The sequence below is a fragment of the Phoxinus phoxinus genome (assembly GCF_949152265.1).
Source record: "Phoxinus phoxinus genome assembly, chromosome: 21".
Taxonomy (NCBI): domain Eukaryota; kingdom Metazoa; phylum Chordata; class Actinopteri; order Cypriniformes; family Leuciscidae; genus Phoxinus; species Phoxinus phoxinus.
The window spans coordinates 8377540-8390228 of record NC_136896.1 but is presented as its reverse complement, the minus strand read 5'-3'; the positions used below and the strand labels follow the sequence as shown (position 1 = coordinate 8390228).

Below are 12689 nucleotides of genomic sequence, written 5' to 3'. Positions count from 1 at the left end.
ACCCTCCTTTTTTTATGAGTCTGAGGTTTTTTTTTTCTCGTGTAAAGATTTATGACAAGTTTTTTCTCTGCTATTTCATGGGTGTTTGAGAGGGGTTACTTAAGCCCAATTCAACATGAAGACCTGATTGAGTTGTACCAACAGACGTTACTGTAGTTGGCAGTCACGGGGGAGGGATGGGTCGGGTACAGAAAAAGACGGAAGGAAAGAGGCAGAGGAATGTTTTAGGCCTGTAAAATAGCCACCTCTCAAGCCGAGACGCTTGCCATGTTTGGGTGGAGAGCAGTTTTTAATGGGGAAAGACAATTTGGCGCTCTTTCTGAAAGACTGACTTTCAGTGAGTGCTTCAGAGGCAACCAGCGTCTGTACACATGTGGTCAGACAACTGATAAATGGACAGGACAACTAATCTGAAAGGAAAACATTCTCACTTTAATTACCCCCTATCTTTAAGCTGTGTGAAAACCGAAATTATAGCTGTCAGGCCAAGTAAATACTGAATGCACAGTTTTTCCCTTCACAATTGCCATCTTGTGTGTTTGAGTGTGTGTGTGTGTGCTTCGCCCCAAGCCGTAATAGCAGTATCTGTAACGTAGAGAGATTTAGTCGTTCTAATGGTGTAAATGTCATTCTGACACTTTTACTGTCCACATGCACATGCCAAAGAGCTGCCTGTGCATGTGTTACTGCGGGAAAAATTCCCAGCAATGTTGCTGACCCCCACGCAGTGACGCGTCGATGTGTCTGAGGCCGTGTTCTGCTTATTTAACAAGAAGTATCCATGAAACAATGAACACTGTTTTCAAGCACCAGCTAATATTCTGTGTCATCTCCCAAATGCTCTCCCTAAAGCAGAGTTGTAACCAGCAAAGGCATTGAAGGGGTCACGTCTTCCCTGATATTTTCATCAAGAATGAATTCTTAAACTTTCACCCTCAATCTTGAATTTGTTTTTTTTTAAACCACTATATACAGTATTTGACCGATTTAACTAAATAGTCAATTAATTCAGTGTTTGTGCTTTGTGTTGTTTTATTTACTTTACCACCAGGATTATGACAAATTCAGTACTGAAGAATTGGTTCCCTTTCGATCGCACACCTACAGTTGGAATGACAGGAAGTGGAATTCACTGAATTGAAATTCAACACATGCATTTGGGGAAATGAAGTGTTCCCCACCCTAAAATTAATTTATTACATATGAATTAATTTATTAAAATATCTACCTCTATACCGTAAAAAGAGATCAGTTGACAACTTAAAAATGTGAGGAAACCAGTTGCCTTAAAATTATTGAGTAAATAAACTTAATGTGTAATTGAAAAAATTTAATTATGTGAAATTGTCAAGTTTACATAACTTAATTTTTTTTCAATTACACAAAGTTTATTTACTTAATAATTGTAAGGCAACTGGCCTGAAATCAATCAATCTATCTATCTATCTATCTATCTATCTATCTATCTATCTATCTATCTATCTATCTATCTATCTATCTATCTATCTATCTATCTATCTATCTATCTATCTATCTATCTATCTATCTATCTATCTATCTATCTATCTATCTATCTATCTATCTATCTATCTATCTATCTATCTATCTATCTATCCCCATAAACAAACTTCAATGATTTTTTAAACTGTTTTCAAAACTTTCAAACAATTTTTTTAAATGTTGCAATTTTAAACCAATCACAATTTATGGTCATTTGATAAAAAATAAAAAAAAGATTTTCTTATCTTCATCACCGAGTCTATTGTATTTAAACACACCAACATTAATTTGAAATAGATTTGAAACTCATGATTTGAATTTAGCAAATCATATTAAAACAGGTGACACTGAGTGAACAAACACCGACAGGCTGTTTAGAATACTTAGTAAACCATTGATTGGTGACTACAAGCGTTGACAGATTATTGGCACAGGAACAGGTATTTGTTTCTTTTACTGAATCAGTCCTTAATTTCAACCAGGCTCCCATTATAAATAGGCCCGACCTTTGGTTGAACGGTTGATTGAGGCATACCATTCTCATTGCACAAAAAACATCTTTTGTTCCTTTTATTCACTATTATCAACATAATGGTCGTTATCTGCAGCCTTTAGCAATTCTGATGGTTAATGGAGAGGGCTTTAATAGATTTTAGGAGGACAAAGGTAGGCAATGTTTAGCTGCACATGTCAGTCTTTTTGTGTGCAGGGAGAGTTTGCATTAAAAACCTCATTCACAAGGCTGGTTGATGTGTAATTAAATGTGATTACAGCCGCAGTCTGTGTGTGTCCTTTCTGAGGTCACTTGCGCGTACACACACACACACACACACACACATCAAGCGCTGCAACTCTCCGTCGCCAGGTTTCATCCCCCTTCCTTGGCTTCCTGAGGAGCCTGTGACTTTGGTGGCTGATGGGAAATTTTGTGCATGCCTGAGCTCACAAAGGCTCTCTTTCAGCTGCATGCATGCTTGACCTCTTGCAGTTCATCGCCCCGCTTTGTGCTCCCGTGACCTCGCACTGACCAGGGGTTTCCCCTGGAGGTCAGCGGTTCAATCGGGTGCCTGTGTCTAATTTCTTGCTGGCTACAGAATCTCTCTCCCCCCGCTGCCAAATCTGCCCCGCAATCTGCCCACAGTCTCCCCTTCTGCTGCTTGGGCCTAATTCCAATCTTCAGGGATTAGGTGTGGAGTGACAAGACCCTCGGGCCAATAGGCTGACTTGTCAGTTAGGTTCGAAGGCCAGTGGTACACAATAGCCAGACTTTTCCTGTCTCCTACCTAAAACTAGCCCCCCTAAAACAACACACTAAAATCCCCTCCCAGGAGAGCATATGCCTAACTGGGGCACGCTGGTCCCAACCTCTCCACCAAAAACACTAGCAACAGAAAAGAAGCCTATGTTGCCCGGAATCCGCGGAGCTCCTGTTGCAGATCAACATCCCTTGTTCCTGTTTCCCTTTCCTGCTCAAATCTCTGTCCAAATGAAACAACAACGTGTTTCGTCTGTGTAGGTGCTGTTGACAGACAGAGCCATTGATGTGATCTCTGCATGCATAAAACCTACACAGTGTGTCAAAGTTAAGCATTGCGGGACTCAAAGATATTGCAGGTGTTGGTTACTTTGAAAACAAAATGAACAAACCGTCAACTTCCAATTTCAGCAATATTTGTCAAATGAAAAGTGAACCTGACTAACCGTGACATGTTGTGACGCTGTAGGCAACATGTAATTCCACTCCTGGCCACTGGAGGCAGCAGGGCGCACTAGTGTCTTTGGGAACGCCACACTGTGGCAACACTGCGCGTACTTCCTGGTTACAGACTGTGGAAACAAGGTTTTTTTGTGCCTATTTCGGGAAATATCTTTCTAAATATTTGTTGCGTCTCTTTTAACTTTTTACAGACGGCATAAACATCACCGGACGTTTATTAATAATCGTTTTAAAACAGTTATGAACCGATGGTGACATAGAAATGAATGACTGATGGGAAAAGTGTGGACGTGGTATGTAAACAAACTTTTTTTTATAGCATCATTAGTCCTGAAATGGGAAACTTTATGAACTGTCAATGTGGTTAGTTATGAGAAATATTAATTGTTGCAATATAAATAGCATATTAAATTGGCAAATTAGATATATAGTGTAGAACAACTACTTGATGTGTTACTGTATAGCATTCAGTGTTATACATACAGTCACATGAACTCTTAATATTAATCTGATAGACTAAAGTGTTTATTTTCGCCATTGATTCAAGATAAAAGCAAACACTGCATATTTTCTGTGTATACTCTCTATGCAAACATGCTGCCATTTGTGATATTATTGTAAACTGCCCCCCCCCCCCCCCCACCACCACAAAAAAAAAACTTCCTCCAAAAATGACCAATCAACATCTTCTATGAGTTGTATAATTAATAGTACCCAAAGTGCTTCTGACAACACAACTGTTGCCATATGGCAAGCAAACCAAAAACACATTTGACAACTACACTTGCTGTTTGTAATCAGTGCAGGAATTAGATGTATGCCGTTGTTAATGTTTTCAAGGAATCAGGTTAGTTGAACTTGTCTGTAGACCAACAATAGAAAAATGTATTCCAGGTGTCATTCTGTGATGATCTGCTTTCCTTCAGTATGGAAGGGAATCTCTTCTAAATTTAGCATCTTTTCTTTATTTCAGAGTTTATTTGGAGTTGGTTTATTAGTATAAACTATGAATGTGATAATGCTGATGTTTTTGTTTTCTTCTGTGTCTCCACAGAGCATCATAGCGAACAGTTAAAGGACATCTGTGTTAACCCACTTATCTCAATTAAACCTTAAGCCAGTGTAGGAGCACCACACATACCCGTCTGGACATTGGAGATCTCAGCTGTCCGAGAGCCAAAATGACTGCGTCAAATTCGGGTCTAATCATGAACGTTGTAAACAGCATTGTGGGTGTGAGTGTCCTGACGATGCCCTTCTGCTTCAAACAGGTAAACACATGGTTATGGGAAAGTGTGCTGTGCGGTTTTGTGTGCTGATAGGAGGTTTCCATATGATCAGGTCTGCCAAATGCAATTACAGTGGTTTACACACAACTTTGCTGGTTAATAATCTGTAATCTGAGCGAATCAGAAATTGATTAGCTGCAATTTTAGTTTGTCCACATTATTTTGTATCAGTACAAGAATCAATGTAACCATGTGACTTTGATTTTAAACATGTAGGACATACGTGTTCTTCTATTATCTCTCAATTATAGAAATATTTATTTTTCATTCTCTCTGCAGTGTGGAATTGTGTTGGGCACATTGTTGTTGTTCTTCTGTTCGTGGATGACCCACCAGTCCTGCATGTTTCTAGTCCACTCAGCCAGTAACACCAAACGCAGGACTTATGCGGGACTAGGTGAGAGTGAACAAAAGCAACAAACATACAGAGGTTGCATTCATTTTCCATCATTTACCAAATAACAATGTTTTAGAATGTCCTGCGTGTGGATTACTGTGGAATAATTCATTCAATTCAGTTAAAGGGATTGTTCATCCAAAAATTCTGTCATTAATTACTCACCCTCATGTCGTTCCAAACCCGGAAGACTTTTATTCATCTTCAGAACACGAATGAAGTTTTTTTTGATGAAAAAAAAAGACCTTTCTGCCCCTCCATTAACAGTTATGCAACTAGCACTTTGACGCTTCAAAAGGTTCATGAAGAGATTGTAAAACGAATCCATATTATGAGCGGTTTAGTCCAAATTTTCTGAAGAGACTCAATCGATCGCTTTATATGATGAACGGATTGAGTTTAGGCTTTTATTTAACTTAATTCACTTCTTTGCTGAAGAGTAAGAGATCATTATGAAACAATATCATGAAATGAAATGCATTTACAAAGTTTGAGAAGGCAGCTAAAAGAAGAACTTTATCAATGCAAGTGAATCTAAACAAATAGGCCTTTTAATTTGTATAGTTTCACAAAAGCTACACCTAAAACTCATCGTTAATGCAGATTGAAAGATCTCCTGCCACATCCGTGTTGTGATAAGTAGTGTCAAATCAAAATGCTATTCAAGAGAAAATATACAACCTTTATTGTCAAAGGGGAGGAAAATAATAATAAGAAGAAATTAACTTTTATAAGACACTTTTGCAAGAATCTTCCTTTTTTGGTTTTGGTGTTGAAATTTGGCAACCTTTTTCTCTCTATCTCTCCCTTCCCAGCTTTTCATGCTTATGGAAAACCAGGCAAAGCACTTGTGGAATTGAGGTAAGATGCTTTTGTGGAGATTTAACTTTTTCAGCTTCGACCTAATAAATGAAGTAAGGTCTTATTGCTTGTATTTTCTACTTCCATTCTCTCTCTTTTCAGCATGATTGGACTCATGCTGGGAACATGCATTGCTTTCTATGTCGTCATCGCAGATCTGGGGTCCAACTTCTTTGCTCAGCTGCTTGGGCTGCAGGTAAGAAATAACCTTCCTACTTTTAGGTTATCACCTGGCTAAAATTAGTTACACTCCTGTTGCTACTCCAACACATTTCTTCCAAATAAATTAATTGTTGATACACAGTTCCCAGAACTGATCATTGCCCTTGTTCACAATAATGATAAATTCAAAGGCCACTATCTATAAAAAGTGCCGAGCTAATAAAAAAATAACATTTCATAGACTTTTTATAACTCTAGAGTAGATTAGATCACAGTTTCTGTGTGAAAATGAACTTTTTATCACACCAGGTGAATTGAGAAATATTACTGGCCATAAATATATCTTCCTAGTGGTCGAACGATATATTGCCAAAGCGAATATATCGGCTTATCAACCTTATAATGGCCTTCGGCCACCCTGCTCTCTAAGATATCGCCATTGGCCATAAAAAAAAATATATCGGTTGACCACTAGTAATTACATGTATATAATTTTTGGGGGGTTTTGTTGCCCTGAATATTGCCAGTAACTGCTTTTCCTTTTGCTTTTTCAGGTGACACGTAGCTTCCGTATCGTGTTACTGATCTCAGTCTCGCTGTTAGTCGTACTACCCCTCAGCTTGCAGAGAAACATGATGTCATCCATCCAGTCGTTCTCAGCCATGGCACTGATCTTCTACACACTCTTCATGTTCACGGTGAGTCGTTCCCCTTTCCACCGTTCCAAACTCCAACCCTGTAAAATGTAAAATCAGATCCCATCAGCACACCTTCATACAAATGTAGGCAGGTTACTTTATATATATGTATATATATATATATATATATATATATATATATATATATATATATGGCATTGATAAGAGGAAGTAAAGGAGTAATTTGATCTTTTAGCATTTAGAATATTTAATTAAATTATATAAAATGTTTTGTAAAGCGTAAGAACTTCAAATTACAGCTCCTCATTATGGTTACTTTAAGGACATGTTTTTGAAAGTCACTTCAATTATGTAGTTTATTAAGTATGTGTGAAATTCATTTATAGTTTTTTTATTATTATTAAATTAGCCAATTTCTGTGGCGATTGGCTGATTTCTGTGAATACAATGTGAATATGCATCACCATGGCAGCAGGACTTCAATGTCTGTGGATTTTTTGGAAGCTTAAAAGTGAAGCGTAAGCTCTTGAAGAACTAAAGAGAACCGTCACAGAACATTATAAAACTCTTTTAGGAAAAGATGTTGAATGCGGTGGAGAACTTTTTTTAAAATCAAATTCAATGAACATTCAATGTAAAACGTTTTCAAGTTATACTCAGTGAATTGTTGCTGAGATCATATTGAAATTCTGTAATTTATCCTGTACGTATACGTTTTAGAATTTTGAGAAATGTAAAACAAATTAACTTAAAAAATTAATAAGACAGATTAAGATTCTGCATTCTAGGTCAGTAATTAAATGTAATATTGATGATAAATTATTTTATTGATCATAAATGTGATATTGATCAACCTCATTGTAAAGACGGTCAGGTGTTCTTTCTTCCATTGAAGCAAAAAAAATGCTTGAAGTTCAGGTTTTACACAGGATTTCACTTGAATTGTGTTGATAATATAATTTGAAATAATAAAATGACAAAAAGCCACTTTCCTCACAACATAGAAGCACTAATGGTTACTAAAGGTCCTCATATCGAAATTTTTGACCCAACTTTATGTAATCTGTATATTTTATAACATTGACATTGCAAACATGGATGTTCCTGGAGTTCTTTAGTCTATTGCATCACAGTGTAATCACCTTAAGAGTTTATATACCTTTTATCCAGCTCCACGGTGTGTTTTTTTCCCCCAACCAAATTTATTAGTCTAGCATTTAACCATCTATGTGTCTTCCCTCTGCCCCCATCTGAACCTCTGCCCCGCCCCCATTCCTGATGCTGACTTCTGACTGACCATCTGATGCACCGGCCTATAGATAGTGTTGTCGTCTCTGCGTTACGGAATAATCAGTGGCTCCTGGGTGGAGCAAGTACATCTGTGGCGCTTCAAGGGTGTCATACAGTGTCTGCCAATTATCGCCACCACCTTCTGCTGCCACCCGTAAGTAATCTGCCCCGGAGAACGGACCACTCCACTGCCATGGATTCAGCTACATTACCCAAAAACCCCTTCTTCCTCTGTCCACCTTCATCCAGTCCAAAGCTCTGTTTGTCGGCGCTTTCTGGTTCCGGGTATTTTTGTGTGTGTCTTTGTGTGTGTATGTGAGGTGTGAGGTTAATGCGTTCGTGGCAGAATTCATATGAATTGTGGGTCGTCAGAGATGTCTTGACTCTTTGGTAATACCCAGAGTCCCCTGCTATATTTAATTATACCCTGTGACTGGGTAAGCAGATCTGATAGGGTTGGGATTGGTGGTGATTCTGATGGTTACATGGGCTGGCGCTCTTGATTTTGAAAGTGGTGAGTTGGCGTGGGAAGTTTTTCTGCAAACGTGTGCAGCAATCAGATTTTATCCTTCAAGATTGTTCTGCATGAAACTGCAGTTTTCCTGTTCTTTAGAGATGAACTGGTATTGAAAATCATGTGTGGAAGTTGATCAGTGCAATTTGTTGCCCATTTAGTTGGCAAATTAATTAATTTGTTTCTCCCCTTAAAGAATTCTGTAATGATTTACTCACCATAATATTGTTCTAAACCTGATTACTTTCTTTCTGCCATGAAACACAAAAGAAAAAAGTCTGCGCTGTTTTGATGTTTTCAAGCTTCTAAAAGGATGCAAAACCATAAAAGTGATCCATACAACTAATGCGCTGTTCTGAACCCATGTGATAGCTTTGTGTAAAAAGCAGTCTGAAGTCAGTTTGTGGTCAGTGAGATATTTTTTAAAGGAAATTAATACTTTTATTCAGCAAGGATGCAATAAATTGACCAAAAGTGACAATAAAGACCTAAAAAAATAAATAAAAAATGTTTCCACAAAAAATACGAAGTGGTACAACTGTTTTCATCCGTGATGATAATAATATGAAATAATACCTGAGTGCTAAATCAGCATAATAGAATGAACAGAGAAATTGCTGCTAAAAATTCATCTTTTCCATCACAGGAATAAATTACATTTTAAAATAGAAAACAATTTGCAATACTATTTCACAATATTGCTGCTTTTACTCTATTTTTGAACAAATAAATGTAGCTTTGTTGAGCATAAGCATAATTTCATAGTTTGTCTTCCAAAATAACGTCATACTGGTTTGGAACGACATGAGGGTGAGTAAAAGATGACAGAATTTTAATTTTAGGGTGAAGTCTTTAAATCTCGTTAAACAGATTATATCGTCTCCATGCACTCTTCGTAGTCAGTCTAAGGGTTTAATCACAGCATCATCACTGCCCTCCTCGTCTCCCCCCCCCCCCCCCCCCCTTCTTTCTGGGATGTTCTGTAACCCTCCTGCTCTCCCCTCCACCACAGATGGTGCTCTCCTCCTTCAAACACGGCCTCCTCACTGGCCAGTGGCTGAACAAGGTCATTTACGTTCGGTGGGACGGCGTCTTTCGCTGCATCCCTATCTGTGGCATGGCATTTGCCTGTCAGTCGTAAGTACTCCCCAATCCTCGCACTGCCTCTCCCCTCCTTTCTGTCGCCAGTTAGGCTTAATTTAAGGCTCCATTTTAATGGTGCAAAAGAACATCCAAGAGCAGATGCATCTAACACAAGTGTGTTTGCTTTGAGAAAATGGACCTTTGAAGCTGCTTAGCTTGTCGTTACTATATTCTTTATCAAATATCTGAGAAGTTGTGTGGCTCTAATCTGCGTGGAATGCCTAACTTGTTGCCTTGTGCGTACTGTTTTTATCCTATTCTTAACACTAAATCTGTTTCTTAAAGGCATAGTTGACCCAAAAATGAAAAATCTGTCATAATTTACTCGCCATCATGTCTTTCCGAATCTGTATGACATTCTTTCTTTCATGGAGGAAAAGACTGCATTTAAGATTTTATTCACTGTTTGTCTTGCTTCAACTGCAGCTTTTAAATCTTTCGCACATGTGCATAAAAAAAATAAAAAAAAGGAAGAAAGTCATACAGGTTTGGAACAGCGAGCGAGTGAGTGAATAATGGCAGAATGCGTTTCAGTTGTGAGTGAACTATTCCTTACCATGAAAGGCCTCTTTCCCTTTTTAACATGTTTGAATAGCTTCGGTTTCCTTTGCAATAAAAGATTGACCCACAAGGTCGTCTTAATTTATTCTGTCATTGACATCTTGTCAGATCCGCATACAGTTGAACTATAAGTGCATTTTGATATAAGCATAAATGAGTTTTTGGAGCTTTTCATAGTTCTTCCATAAGGAGTTCACCGTGACCGGATCTTCCCCTGAACCACTGTGCACTGACACAGTCTTTGTTTATATTATGTTGAAACTCTGATATGTTGTGGGAGTACCATCAACTAATGTTGAGATCACAGTGAACATTGTTACTGCTCTTTGATACTGCTGGAAGACATTTGTCCAGTGTTTATTTACATCGATAAGAATTCACATTCTTTTTCTCTGTCTTGAACTAATTTCATGTCTCTATTCTTTCCTTTCCGCTAGCTCAAATATACTAACCACGAAAGGGGGTTGGTAATCTCAGTGTTTACCTGATCAGGTATTCTCAAGCTTGGGCAGGGAGCAGGGTCATTCACTCACTGCTTTCTGTTTCTAATGTTTCACAACATTAACACCATTCACCACGCCATGTCCATTCACTTCCACTCACAGTTCCTTCTGCTCTTTTTTATTGTGCAGATCATTCTTACTGTAGTTTTTCTATATCCACATTATATTAAATAAAATCTCTATTCTCTACAATACACATATGGCTATCATAGTTTTGACCTGTCTAATATTGTCTGTCAAATGGATGTTTTTTTTTAAAAACAATTAAATGATCAACATCAAGGGATGTTTTAAAGAAAACTACATTAATGTAATCATTTTCCTACATATAAATGTTTATATTTAAACATTACTGTTCAAAAGTTTGGGTTATGCAAGATTTGCAAATGTTTTTGAGATAAAAATGCACAGACAAAAACAGGAGTAAAAAAAAAAAAGTAACTTTATAGAAATAAATATTGCCTATACATATAAGGTTCCTTCTGTTATCTTTAAAATGGTGCATGTTTGTGTGTGTCTTGGTTTTTATGTGTTTGGAAGTGAATAGAATTTGTGTGTGTGTGTGTGAGTGTGTGTGTGAGTGTGTGAGAGTAAGGGTGTTGGGGTGGAGGAGGTGTCAGTGTTGGATTCTGGTGTGGATGAGGTAATGTGGTTCTTGAGACTTACTGTAACTCTCCCTTTACACACACACACACACACACACACTTTCTTTCTCTGAAGGGTGATGAGTGATATTTGGCTGTGACTTCTTGGCCAGCATTGACACACAATGCCACTTACACCCGATCATTAGAAGAGCGAGACGGTGCTACATGACCTCTGATCTGACCACAAACAGTTCCTGTCATCGCCTACGTTTATCCATCCATTTACATTTATTACTTTAGTACATTTAGTGTGAGCTCTGTTTGATGCCAAATTGAGTCATTAGAGAAAAGTTGACTTGTTTGCTCTTTTGACTTGGAGAACAGATACTGTTTATTGAAGAGCAGCATTCTGGGTCCACTGGTGCCCTTATACGGCTCCTGCTTAATGTGTAAATACCTCTGTAATGTGTAAACACCATAATAGTGTTATTCCTATCGTAAAATTGTCATGTGAGCTTACACAGCATCAAGTCACAGATTCACAGCTTTAGGTGTTATGACGGAATCATTTTAGTAGTATTACAAAATAATTACTGTGTCAACACTTGGTAGAGGTGTAGAGAAATTGCAGTGGGACTGTAGCATCACCGATCTTCCCCCTTCACGCACACTGAAATTTCATCAAGAATGGCTTTTCTGGGGTCTTTTCTCCATCTTATGACACTGAATTCTACAAATCTATATAATTCTATAGTTATGTGTTTGAATTCCAGTTTGTGTCCATGTCATGGCTGTAAAAGCATTTAATTGGCCATGCAACATATGCCCCCATTTTCTCTCTCTCTCTCTCTCTCTCTCTCTCTCTCTCTCTCTCTCTCTCTCTCTCTCTCTCTCTCTCTCTCTCTCTCTCTCTCTCTCTCTCTCTCTCTTCTCTCTCTCCTCTCTCTCTCCTCTCTCTCTCAAAATTAAATTTGAACTATATTGGCAACATGAAAGTTATTGGAAGGACTTGGAAGATAAACTTACACTGAAGGAAATTATAAAACTGTATTTGCATTTCCTGAAGGATTTTTTAAAATAAAGTCAGATTTTAGATTTGGGTTCAGGGTAAATTGCGCATCACGTGTTGCACATTTCGTTGTCATGAGACTCAATATATGACTGGTTTTCTGTCAGTAGTATATGAGAATCAACCATTGGCTTCTAAATGGTGTCAGTTAATAAGTATTTCCTAGGAGAAACAAAGGTAGCATTTACTGGCCTTAAAATACAAATCCTAAATTATGCCACAGTCAGATCACGTTTTTTGTCTTCCTGGAGACATTTGTAGACATTTATACAATGCTCACCAAGCCTGCATTTATTTGATCAAAAATGCAATAAATAGTTAAAAACTGTTTTCTATCTTAATATTTTTTTATTTTATGTAATTATTATTGTGATGGCAAAGCTGAATTACCTTAGTCTTCAGTGTCACATTATCCTTAAGAAATCATTGTACCTTAA

The 12689-nt window shown here is 37.7% G+C and overlaps 1 protein-coding gene across 4 annotated transcripts in view; it reads left to right on the top strand.

The window, feature by feature from the left end:
• Positions 1-3212: 3212 nt before the first annotated feature.
• The window catches only part of slc38a10 (solute carrier family 38 member 10), a 29306-nt gene continuing 19829 nt past the window's right edge, over positions 3213-12689 (top strand). For 2 of the 4 annotated variants that reach the window (XM_079594524.1, XM_079594522.1), the window contains exons 1-7: positions 3213-3510; positions 4272-4488; positions 4786-4903; positions 5719-5764; positions 5867-5960; positions 6481-6624; positions 7905-8029. In XM_079594524.1, the coding sequence (XP_079450650.1) occupies positions 4399-4488; positions 4786-4903; positions 5719-5764; positions 5867-5960; positions 6481-6624; positions 7905-8029 (617 nt within the window). In that variant the 5' untranslated portion in view covers positions 3213-3510; positions 4272-4398. Of the gene's footprint in view, positions 3511-4271; positions 4489-4785; positions 4904-5718; positions 5765-5866; positions 5961-6480; positions 6625-7904; positions 8030-9401; positions 9527-12689 lie in introns of all 4 variants that reach the window. The other 2 variants (XM_079594525.1, XM_079594523.1) reach the window with 1 other exon arrangement.